This window comes from Pithys albifrons, chromosome 6 (genome assembly GCF_047495875.1).
Source record: "Pithys albifrons albifrons isolate INPA30051 chromosome 6, PitAlb_v1, whole genome shotgun sequence".
Classification (NCBI taxonomy): domain Eukaryota; kingdom Metazoa; phylum Chordata; class Aves; order Passeriformes; family Thamnophilidae; genus Pithys; species Pithys albifrons.
In genome coordinates this window covers 40,107,540-40,120,170 of record NC_092463.1, presented here as the reverse complement: position 1 = coordinate 40,120,170, position 12,631 = coordinate 40,107,540, and the positions used below count along the sequence as shown (strand labels likewise).

Here is a 12,631-nt window from a genome sequence, read left to right as displayed (position 1 = left end):
TTCTGAATGACTTTTGTCAACTTCGTGATTTTTCTCTATCATACAGGAAATACCCCACATTTCTTTCAAAACACTTTTGTTCATCCGTGAACTATGTATTTGTTTCAGTCACCTGTAGTAATTATTTTAAATAGTTTAAAATACAATTAAGTGTCATAAGTCTACCAACATTTTTAATGACAAAATTACTTTTCACATTATGCCACCCCTATCTAACAATATTTATCTGGCATAACATCAAAGCAGATTTTTATGAAATTAAGATTTATTTAAATTCCATTTTGCACAAGGTTCCATATGCCATTGTCAGTAATTGTATTAAAGGTATTAAGTTTAGGGCATACCAAAATTAACGGTACTGTCTTGGTCCATCTCTAGTGCTCATTGATATCGTAAGTGTATCGTTCCGTTCATCCCACAGGACCACCATGGCAGAGGGAGGAGGAGCATTTAGTTACCCTGAGGTGCTGCTCAACACCTTTTAGACATGCAGAAGAAATCCTCATACACTCATGCAGCTTTAGCTGTGTTTTCTGTGAGCTGGATGCAGCACATGCTCTCTGGGACAATTACTGGAATGTTGGCAATCCAGCCATTGACTGGGTATGGTTGGATATCTGTGTATTTAACAGAAGCTTAAAAGAAGTTAGGTTTTTAACTATAACAATAAATAGTGTACATTTCATTAGTCATGCCCACTAAGGCATTCAAGTATGAGGTGTAGGGGGTCTCCCACTCCCACTGCTGCTACATTTCCATTCAGCACACAAACACCTCTGCCTCGGGAAAGGCTTTTCTGACTGAAAGGTAGAGGTGCCACCCGGGTCACCTTTAAGAAGGAGGAAATTGTATCACTCTTTTTTCTTGAAATAAAATTATTTCTAATTAGTTGGTTTGGATTTTTTTGTTGATAAAAGGACCACCTCTAAGTAAAGCATAGCCAGAGGTGCAGAATTCCATAAAAATATAAGGTAGCCACAGAAAGAGCTGAAAATATTTCTAGAGTCCTTTGATCATTCTTTCAATGGAATTTAAGTCAAGCTAGTTTGCATAACAGGGTTTTTTCCTTACTGGTGTAGATTCTGCATCATCCATTTCTATAATTGGATTTCACTATTTTAAATTTTAGATGCCATGTTAAAGCAGTGGATGAGTGTACAATTATTCTCCTTGTGTGTAATCTTTCCACTCCGAAATTGCATTCCCAAAATGCACCCTCTTTGCAGATTACAGACTAACTGTGCTGGATCTCCAAAGTCTCTTAGTGTCTTTTGCCATGAAAGTTTTGGTATTTGTGGTTTGGGCAGTGATAGGGAATGGGGCTGGCAAAGAGAGAGGAGGGAGCCTGGAAAGGACAATGGCAGAGTGGTGCAATTCTGTCCATCCTCCCCACTCCCACGCTGGAGGTTATTTGGAATCCATACTGCCTGCCTCTTAGCATTTCTTGGTCATTGGAAGGCACAGGTAAGAGATCTGTAACAGCTGACTTCCTGAAACTGGGAGAGCAGGAAAGCGGATCACTAGCAGGCAGTTGAGCAGTTCAAACCATGTCAGCCAGGCTTCTTCATATAAAAAGTATATATCGCATGTTTAGTTCTCTACTTCTCATTTTTAGAGTGTATTTTAATTTTTATAGATTTTTGAAATTTAAACAGACCATCCTTTAGATATAGATGCTTTTCTGAATGTAATTCCTGGATGAAGAAGAAAATGTGTCACCAAATATAACAAGGGATTTAGTATTTTAAAAACAGCTCTACTCAGAGGTCTATTTATTTCTTGGTTGACTGGTTACAATGGAAATAATGCTTAGCTAATAAGGATATGTGCTGGTTTAAAGGTGAACCAGCAGGGGAAATGAACTCACCACAAGAGAGATTATAAGTCAGACCTAAAATTTAATAATAATATTACAATAACAACACTGACACACAAGGGAAATTGCTTTCAACTCACAAAACCCCAGCAGTATAACCCAGTGTCCTGGGGCACAAACCCAAGGGGGTTTGTTTGCCCTTGTGCTGAGACCCCTGTGGTTCCCCCAAGTCCAGAGCAAAAGGAAAAGAAAAACCTGTTGGTGCAGGCGAGGGCTGTGGTCTGGGCGAGAGCGGTGATCTCCTGTCAAGGTCCTGCTGCTGCTCTGGATCTGACGAGAAGCTACCAAGGTCTTCTTACCCACCACTTATGTACCCTCAGGGAGCTCTCAGTCCCTCCCCCTGGGCAGGGACTCACACAATGGGTGATTAACTCTGGGAGCCAGGGGGTGTTGAGCTGTTGATGGCCCATTAGCAGCTCCACCCCCCTCAGGCTGGGTGTGAAGGTGATAATGGCTCCCTGGGCAGCTGCTGCTAATGGCCCATTGTCCTTGGGGAATGAATAGAGGAGGTAGAATACACAGCTTTGATCACCTCCACACAGGGTTAGCTGGTCCCTCCTGCTGAACTAGGACATTATCCACCCCTTATTCTACTCCATCTAGTCATTCCCAAATTAATCCCCTTTCTACCTATACATACATATATATACACATATATACAATGAAACATTACAAACTCTTCTCGCTCAAAATTAGGTCCCCTTGTGGTACACAACATGTTTCTCCATCTTTTTGCATTACCCACCAAGTGCAACCAGGTCCTTGAGCAAAGACAATCCCTCGGATGGGTTTGCCTTTGTTTGAGGTGGGACTAACCCAAACAGTCTTTCCTAACATACCTCTCATATGGACCACAGGGACTTTATCTCCATCTACAGTATTCAAGAGTTCTGATTGGGCAGGGCCAGCTCGATTGATGGAGCCCCGGGTGTTGACCAACCAGGTGGCCTTTGCCAAATGCAGCTCCCAGTGTTTGAAAGTTCCCCCACCCAATGCCTTCAAGGTTGTTTTCAGCAGTCCATTACATCGCTCAACTTTCCCGGCAGCTGGAGCATGGTAGGGGATATGATACACCCACTCAATGCCGTGCTCTCTGGCCCAGGTGTCTATGAGGCTGTTCTTGAAGTGGGTGCCGTTGTCAGACTCTATTCTCTCTGGGGTGCCGTGTCTCCACAGGACTTGTTTCTCAAGGCCCAGGATGGTATTCCGGGCAGTGGCGTGAGATACGGGGTATGTCTCCAGCCATCCAGTGGTTGCCTCTACCATGGTCAGCACGTAGCGCTTGCCTTGGCGTGTTTGGGGAAGTGTGATGTAGTCAACTTGCCAGGCTTCCCCATACCTGTATTTCGACCACCGTCCACCATACCATAGAGGCTTCACCCGCTTGGCCTGCTTGATGGCAGCACATGTGTCACAGTCATGGATAACCTGTGAGACACTGTCCATGGTTAGATCCACCCCTCGGTCACGAGCCCATCTGTATGTCGCATCTCTGCCCTGATGACCAGAGGCATCATGGGCCCATCGGGCTAGAAACAATTCACCTTTATGCTGCCAATCCAGATCTACCCGAGAGACTTCAATCCTGGCAGCTCGATCCACCTGCTTGTTGTTACGATGCTCCTCATTAGCCCGGCTCTTGGGTACATGAGCATCTACGTGACGGACCTTCACACTCAGCTTCTCTACCCGGGCAGCGATGTCTTGCCACATCTCAGCCGCCCAGATGGGTTTCCCTTTGCGCTGCCAGCTGGCCTTTCTCCAACGCTCCTGCCATCCCCACAGAGCGTTGGCCACCATCCACGAGTCAGTGTAAAGGTAGAGTCTTGGCCACTTCTCTCGTTCAGCGATATCCAAGGCCAGCTGAACAGCTTTCAGCTCTGCAACCTGACTTGATCCACCTTGTCCTTCAGTCGCTTCTGCAACTCGACGTGTAGGACTCCATACAGCTGCTTTCCATTTCCGGCCTGTCCCTACAATGCGGCAAGAGCCATCTGTGAAGAGAGCATATCGCTTCTCCTCTTCTGGTAGCTGGTTATATGGTGGGGCCTCCTCAGCTCGTGTTACCTGCTCCTCTTCTTCTTCAGAGGACAATCCGAAACTCTCACCTTCCGGCCAGTTAGTGATGATTTCCAAAATCCCAGGGCGATTAGGATTCCCTATCCGGGTTCGCTGCGTGATCAGAGCGATCCACTTACTCCATGTGGCATCAGGGGCGTGATGGGTAGAAGGAGCTTTTCCTTTGAACATCCAGCCCAACACTGGTAGTCGGGGTGCCAGGATGAGCTGTGCCTCAGTGCCAATCACTTCTGAGGCGGCTCGAACTCCTTCATAAGCTGCCAGGATCTCTTTCTCAGTTGGGGTGTAGCTGGCCTCAGATCCTTTGTATCCCCGACTCCAGAATCCCAGTGGTCGTCCTCGAGTCTCCTCAGGTACTTTCTGCCAGAGGCTCCAGGATGGGCCATTCTCCCCGGCTGCAGTGTAGAGCACATTCTTCACATCCTGTCCTGTCCTGACTGGCCCAAGGGCTACTGCATGGGTAATCTCCTGTTTAATCTGCTCAAAGGCTTGTTGTTGTTCAGGGCCCCACTGGAAATCATTTTTCTTCCGTGTCACAAGGTAGAGAGGGCTTACAGTCTGACTGTACTCAGGGATATGCATCCTCCAAAAGCCCACGGCACCTAGGAAAGCCTGAGTTTCCTTCTTGCTGGTCGGTGGGGACATAGCTGCTATTTTGTTGATCACCTCTGTTGGAATCTGACGACGCCCGTCTTGCCACTTCACTCCTAGGAACTGAATTTCCTGAGCGGGTCCCTTGACCTTACTTCGTTTAATGGCAAAACCAGCTCTTAGGAGAATCTGGATTATCTTCTTTCCTTTCTCAAAAACCTCCCCTGCTGTGTTCCCCCATACAATGATGTCATCGATGTACTGTAGATGTTCTGGAGCCTCACCCTTTTCCAATGCAGTCTGGATCAGTCCATGGCAAATGGTGGGACTGTGTTTCCACCCCTGGGGCAGTCGATTCCAGGTGTACTGCACCCCCTTCCAGGTGAAAGCGAACTGCGGCCTGCACTCTGCTGCCAACGGAATGGAGAAAAAGGCATTGGCAATGTCGATGGTGGCATACCACTTGGCTGCCTTGGACTCCAGCTCATACTGAAGCTCCAGCATGTCCGGCACAGCGGCACTCAGGGGGGGTTTGACCTCATTGAGACCACGGTAATCTACCGTCAGCCTTCACTCTCCACTGGACTTTCGTACTGGCCATATGGGGCTATTAAAGGGTGAGTGAGTCTTGCTGACCACCCCTTGGCTCTCCAGCTCACGAATCATCTTGTGTATGGGGGTCACAGAGTCTCGGTCAGTGCGGTATTGCCGACGGTGCACTGTGGCTGTGGCCAGCGGTACCAATTGTTCTTCAACTTTCAGCAGTCCCACAGCAGAAGGGTCCTCTGAGAGGCCAGGCAAGGTGCTCAGCTGTCTGATTTCCTCTGTCTCCACAGCAGCTATGCCAAAGGCCCAACGCAGTCCCTTTGGGTCTTTGAAATATCCATTCCTCAGGTAGTCTATGCCAAGGATACATGGGGCTTCTGGACCAGTCACAATGGGGTGTCTGTGCCATTCCTTCCCAGTCAAGCTGACTTCAGCTTCCAGTACAGTCAGCTGTTGGGATCCCCCTGTCACCCCAGAAATAGAGATGGATTCTGCCCCAACGTATCCTGATGGCATCAACGTGCATTGTGCACCAGTGTCCACTAAAGCTTTGTATTTCTGTGGGTCTGATGAGCCAGGCCACCGAATCCACACAGTCCAATAAACCCAATTGTCCCTCTCCTCTACCTGGCTAGAGGCAGGGCCCCCCTAGTTCTGGTCATGGTATTCACTGTGCTCTCCCTGTGAATATGACCAGGAGGTTCCTTCAAGAGGATCGGGCATAACATCATCATTCCTATACTGTCTGGAGCCTTGCCCACGAGAGACCGGAGCAGCCTTCAACCTTGAAGAATTCCCTGTGTTAGTTGTGCCTCTTTGCAATTCACGTACCCGAGCTGCTAAGGAAGAGGTGGGTTTCCCATCCCACTTCCTCATCTCTTCTCCATGCTCATGGAGGTAAAACCACAGATTGCCGCGTGGAGTGTACCCTTTCTCCTTAGCTGGAAGACGCCTGCTTCTGATGGCAGAGACTCTCGTTTGTTCTGGAGAGATATGGAAGAGTCCTTCCTTAATCTTCTCTTCCAGTTCAGCCAGTTTTGTTTCCACAGCTGAGACGTGGGCTCGTAATGGAGCAGTGACAGTGTCTTCATAAATCCTGAGTTTGCTGACCAGTGCACCCACCTTGTCTTCTCCCTCTCTCCACTGCAATGTTGCAAGGTAGCGAGAATACATTTCTGGCCCAAGTCGTGCAAATTTTAACCACATCTGGGATGTGCACTGGACACCATCTGGACTTTTAGGGAATCTCTCATCCTCTGAAAAGATTATCTCCAGTACGGCTAATTCCCTTAAGCACCGGATACCTTGTTCCATCGTGTTCCACTGTCCTTGCTGTACGTGGAGGTCCTCCTTACAAAGATATCTCTCCCTCACGCTTGACAACAGTCGCTGCCAGAGGCTGAGAGTTTCCTGTCTCTTTCCAATGCCCTGATCAATGACCACATCTCGAGAAAGGGATCCCAGCTGCCTTGCCTCACTCCCATCTAGAATTGTATCATTGGCTGCAGCATCCCAGATTCGAAGTAGCCAGGTCAAGATGGACTCATTTGCCTGTCGTGTGAACTCTCTCCGGAGCTCACGCAGCTCTCCCAGGGATAGGGACCGGGGTGATTATTTCTGGCTCCATTTCTTCTGCTTGAGATGAAGGTCCTGACTCTTCCTCCTCATGCGCTATACAAACTGATTTGGTCTTTGATTTTCTTTTCTGGACAGGGGCAACTGCTATCGGTTTCTGTTGTCCTTCTGGCTCCTCCATGGTTTGTGTGGACATGGTGCTGGTTGATTTGTTTCCCTTTCTCTCTGGCTCAGCTGTGGTTTGTGTGGGCATGGTGCTGGTTGATGTGTCTCTTCTCTCTGACTCAGCCATGGTTTGGGTGGACATGGTGCTGGTTGATGTGTCTCTCTTCCTCTCTGGCTCAGTCATGGTCTGGGTGGACATGCTGCTGGTTGATGTATCTCTCTTCCTCTCTGGCTCAGCCGTGGTTTGGGTAGACATGGTGCCTGTGGATTTGCTCCTTTTCTCCTCCTCCTGATGATGCTGTACCACACCAAGCAGTGTGCGGTAGGCAGTGGCCAGGGCCCAGCAGGTTGCTGTGAGCTGCACATCTCTGGGACTACCAGAGCATCTTCCTTTCACATAGCTTAGCATTTTGGCAGGGTCCTGCAGTTGTTCTGGGGTGAATTTCCAGATCATTTCAGGAGAGACGGTCTCCAAATACTGGCCCATATCTTCCCACTTCCCGTGCCACTCAACATCATCCACTCCCAGGGCAGGCCTCCAGCAAGTTTCCTTAGAAAGCCCAGTTCTGACCCTAAACATGGTGTATACAGTACAGAGGAGACAAAGCAACACTAACAGCACTAACAGTAGGATTATGCTGTCCCTAACATCAAAAGGAAGCTCAATATTTTCAATGATTGTTGTAGCAGAGGTGAAAAGGTGGAAGTAACCATCTCCACCTGTTTTCCCCACAGTCTGGGTGCTATTTTTAATGAGACCCCAGAGGTAACAACCCAAACCAGGACAGGCACACCAGACTGAGTATACATTCACAATGAAATTCATTGCTTCTGATGTTATGACAACATAAACATAGTATATTAATAAAGCAATTTTGATCCTTCTCCCTGGTACTAAAGAGAGCATCAAAATAGGCACATGGTTCCCCATGTGTCGAAATATGAACAGGCCCAGATACACCATCCACATGAATACATCAAGCAACATGGTAGTCAGGGAGTTTCTGTATCCAAATACACAAAATGAAATTGTAATTCTGACTTCTCTCTCATGGCCCCACGTTGGGCGCCAAAAGATGTGCTGGTTTAAAGGTGAACCAGCAGGGGAAATGAACTCACCACAAGAGAGATTATAAGTCAGACCTAAAATTTAATAATAATATTACAATAACAACACTGACACACAAGGGAAATTGCTTTCAACTCACAAAACCCCAGCAGTATAACCCAGTGTCCTGGGGCACAAACCCAAGGGGGTTTGTTTGCCCTTGTGCTGAGACCCCTGTGGTTCCCCCAAGTCCAGAGCAAAAGGAAAAGAAAAACCTGTTGGTGCAGGCGAGGGCTGTGGTCTGGGCGAGAGCGGTGATCTCCTGTCAAGGTCCTGCTGCTGCTCTGGATCTGACGAGAAGCTACCAAGGTCTTCTTACCCACCACTTATGTACCCTCAGGGAGCACTCAGTCCCTCCCCCTGGGCGGGGACTCACACAATGGGTGATTAACTCTGGGAGCCAGGGGGTGTTGAGCTGTTGATGGCCCATTAGCAGCTCCGCCCCCCTCAGGCTGGGTGTGAAGGTGATAATGGCTCCCTGGGCAGCTGCTGCTAATGGCCCATTGTCCTTGGGGAATGAATAGAGGGGGTAGAATACACAGCTTTGATCACCTCCACACAGGGTTAGCTGGTCCCCCCTGCTGAACTAGGACAGGATAAAAACCTTAAAACTTACGAACTTTAAAGTTTGCTCCAAGGGCGTGGCTTATCCTAACATATTCATGATAGCTTTTATATGAGCACAGAGATACCTTTTGGCACAGATATATGAGCAAGAAGATCTATTTTCTGCTTAATCAAACTAATCTTACAATGCTGGGTTAGGGTCTGGCCTGTGACATGAATGAGAAAGTGGTATTGCTAAATGTCACAATATTGATTACAATTATTACCTTTAAGAAAGGGTCATATGAGATGTCTCGGGCTCTGTGAACTCAGTGGTGTGAACAGTTCTTGATGAGATTAGCGATAAAGATGTCAGGACAGCCAGAGCAATGAGATGATGCTTATGGGGCACTGTTCAACAAATGGATTTTGAAGTAGTCTGATGGTAACCATTGCAGAGGACTAGCAGTTTATTTTTGGGTAGCATACAGTTTGGAAGAAAGGATGTGATTATTAATTCTGTCACATTCTGGATGTAAGAGAGGATTGGCATTTGATTTTGAGGAAGATTCAGTAAACTTGAAAGACAAATTCTTTTCATACATTCATAGCATGGCAGAAAAAGAAACTATTCTACGAATATGAGGAGCTTTCTGACATGCGGAATAATACGGTTATGTTGCGTGTATGATGATGTGTTTATTATTGAGTTAATCTCAATTTAAAGTTTTGAAGTCGTCAGTAAGAATTTGATTAAATATTCTTAAATAAGAGCAGGAAGGAAAAGCGGCAATGATTACATTTAAAGAATTATATGAATATTTCTTAAGTTCTGTGGTACTTTCAGATAACCTCGATCTCACTGGCACTCAGTCTCTAAGGCATGTAGCTAGGACTTTATATCAGCCTTGGCAAATTTCAGTCATACAGTCTGTACTTCCTGCAGCACAAACTGTCTCTAAAATTGATTAAGAACAGTCAAATAACTGAAGAACAATTTTAAAATACAGCCTTAACGAAGTCTGACAGTTGACAAGAGTTTCTTTCATAGTGTTCCCCTGTTTAATTCCCTACAAAACGAGGCTCTGCTGACATTGCTGCAGACAGACACGTGCCGTGGTTCCAGCAGGAGGCTGCAGGGCAGCCGTGTGGTGTCAGACCAGCGGTGTGGGCTGGGGCCATGCAGCAAAGGATAGTGGTGAAAATGGGAATAGATCTTCTCTGGGTTCCTGTGTAGGTACAACCCTGAGAGCCTTGTCTGGTTTTGCTGGTTAGCTACATAACTGTGGAATATGTTGTTCAGAGTCTGTCTCTTGATAACTACAAACAGATAAGCCCAACAGTCTTGCAGGCAGTAAAATGATTTCTGTAGTTTCAGTGTGGTACTTTTACTATCAGTTGGTAGAAGCAGCTTGATAAACTGCGTAAGCGATTGGCATGCAGTGCAAACTTCAGTCTTACACTCTGAATCTTAAAAGCATTAGATGTTTCTTCCAATTTAGTATCTGCATAATGGATATGGATGGCAGGATATGCTGCTGCCAGGCAGCTCTCAGCAACCTTTAACAGGCTAGTGTAGACTTCCAGAGCAACGACATTTTTCCACTCACATTATCCATCTTGTGCCAAATATGCTGAGCCTCAGTTTTCACACAGGGCACTAATAAAAGTTGTGCTTCAGACCTGTTTTTTCTCTCTTTGCAGGCCATGATTTGGGCCTGGGGGTGGAACAGGCTGCATGCAAATATAGATTAATGAGCTTTTACAGTGGTTTGTGAGTAGCTGAATTTTGGTGGGTGGGTTTCTGCAAAGGCAGCGAGGTCACCCTGCTGGGCTGCCATACTCCTCTGTGGCCTATTTTACACTGTGCTTTTTAGGTAACACCAATATTTAAAATTCCAAAAAGAGAAATCTCACTAAGCTTTTGAGCAATCCTTTTATTTACGTTGAACAAATGTATCTTTAGATGTTACTATTTTTCCTAATATGTGCAGCTAAATAATTGTCATCATTTCTCTTCATGTTTTTGTTTATCTGGTAGAAAAGAGTGGTGGAACAGCTTCGAAAGAATTTGATAGTGAAGCAGGAACAGCCGGACAGTAAGTTTCAAATACAGCCATTGGCACAGTCAGAAAACAAACTACAGACACCACAGCCGCAACCACTGCAACAGCTACAGCAACATCACCATCAACAGCAGCAGCAGTCCACTGCACCCTCTCCAAACGTGATAGGATCACAGGTAAAAGGCTGCGATAATTCTTTTCCTTGCCAAGAGTGAAATTCATTAAAAATTAAAAAAAAAAACAAAAAAAGTCAAGTGTGGAGAGAAAACTGCAACCTTTCACTTACGCTTGTTAGTGTACCAAGGTGAATTTCCTCTTCTATGCATATGCAAATATGGGTCTTGTGGGTTTTTTTTGCAATAACCTCCTATGTGAATAAAAAAAATGAGTGTGAAAATTGAATCATAACCTCACAGAAAAGAAGGGTGACAGTATCACTTTTCTTAAAAATAAGTGAAAGTTTAGCAGATGAACCTGTCTTTTCCACAGTTGCATGAATGGTTATCTAACCATACCCAGCAGGTCTCAAGAAACAGTAAATACTTTACAAACTGTGTGAGGTGTATGATTAAAATCCTTTATTTTTAAAAGACTAATAGAATGCCCACTGGATCTGTAAACAAAATGTAAGAAAACAATTTCTTCTTCTTTCGGCTTGATTCTTTTCAAACAGATGTAACTCATATCAAATAATACCTGAATTTTCAAGGATTTCTCTGAAAGTGTACATTGTTAATTGCAGAAGTGAAGTTTTAAAAAGTAGTGTCTTTATTGGGAAGGTAAACTGGATTTCAGTCCAGTATAGGATTAGAGACATAATCCCAGAACTCAACAGAGAAAGTGGTCTGCTTCCATGAAGAGGGGATTTTCAAGTTTCTCCTGTTCAAATATTTAAAATCACAGAAGTTGCTAATGAAACAGCTAGAAATTGCAGGGAGGTGTTCTGTAAAAAAGAGGTGTGTTATGTGAGATGTTTTTTTTCTGTTGATACAATCTTAGGAATTCATGTTTACTGGGATAGGCAGAGGGCAGAATTCATCCGTGCAGTTTACTTTAGGCACATTGCAGTGAATCACACCCACAGCTTTGACCAACTGGAATTCGTATTTTCCCTTTTCCTAAAGGTAGAAGAGGGAGAAATGGTTGGACTGTGAGTTCTGTCATTAACTCAGCAAATTGGTTTGGATGCACTCTAAAATGTATTTGTGAGAATTAGCTAGTTTTTTTTTGAGAAAAGAATATTGAAGAAATGAAGCAATTTTAACTAATGAAAGTGCCTTTCGGAGCAGCAACATCAATATCTAAACCTAAAACAGAAACAAGAAGTAAATATTTCTCTGTCTTGAAGTATTTATAGGCAAACAATGGATCGCTTTTAGCTGTATCACTGATCTCTGTTTTTCCATCAGGAAACATGACAGCAAATGCAGTTTCATGTGTTTCTCTGTATTCCACACTTTACATTCATGCATTAACTTCCAGGTCATCTCCTGAGTTGTAAACATTGAGGTTTCATTCAAAGTGAAAGAGCCCTCTAGCGAAACAGTCAAAAAACTGCTACACTCTTCTGACTACCATTGGTACAGTAGTATTTGGAAAGCAATTACAAACTGAAAGGGAAGTTGTCCTGTCACTTGGATAAATAAGCCAGCTTTTATTCGTAACACTTTTCTATTTATATTGGTAAAATTCTAAAGTACCTTCACTTGTTTCTGCACAGATTTTGCATTTAAGATTGTGCCTCTGTCTTGTTGCCTCTCAATCTCTTTCAGCAAAGAAATGTCAAATATTTTGTCTCTCCAGAAAGTTTTTTGGAGCCTACTTTTGTAAATAACATATTCTTCAAGGCTATGTCAGTAAAGAGAATGCTTCAGTTATTGTTTTCAGAGTAATCAAATTTATGAATTAATATACACCACCTTAACAGTGACATTTTAATATACTTAATATAGTCCAGTAAGAAAGTCTTTTAAAATTTTCATAAAGCAACGACCCTGCTAAAAGGTCATATTATTGCAATATTATGTGAAATAATGCAGACTTACTGTGAATGCCACTTCAGTATGAATTCATGCATTG

The 12,631-nt window shown here is 44.7% G+C and overlaps 1 protein-coding gene across 6 annotated transcripts in view; it reads left to right on the top strand.

Moving 5' to 3' along the window:
- Positions 1–12,631, top strand: part of PHF21A (PHD finger protein 21A) — a 129,546-nt gene that overhangs the window by 93,559 nt on the left and 23,356 nt on the right. For all 6 annotated transcript variants that reach the window (XM_071558443.1, XM_071558440.1, XM_071558444.1 and 3 more), the window contains one exon: positions 10,528–10,728. In XM_071558443.1, coding sequence (XP_071414544.1) covers positions 10,528–10,728 — 201 coding nt within the window. The remainder of the gene's footprint in view (positions 1–10,527; positions 10,729–12,631) is intronic.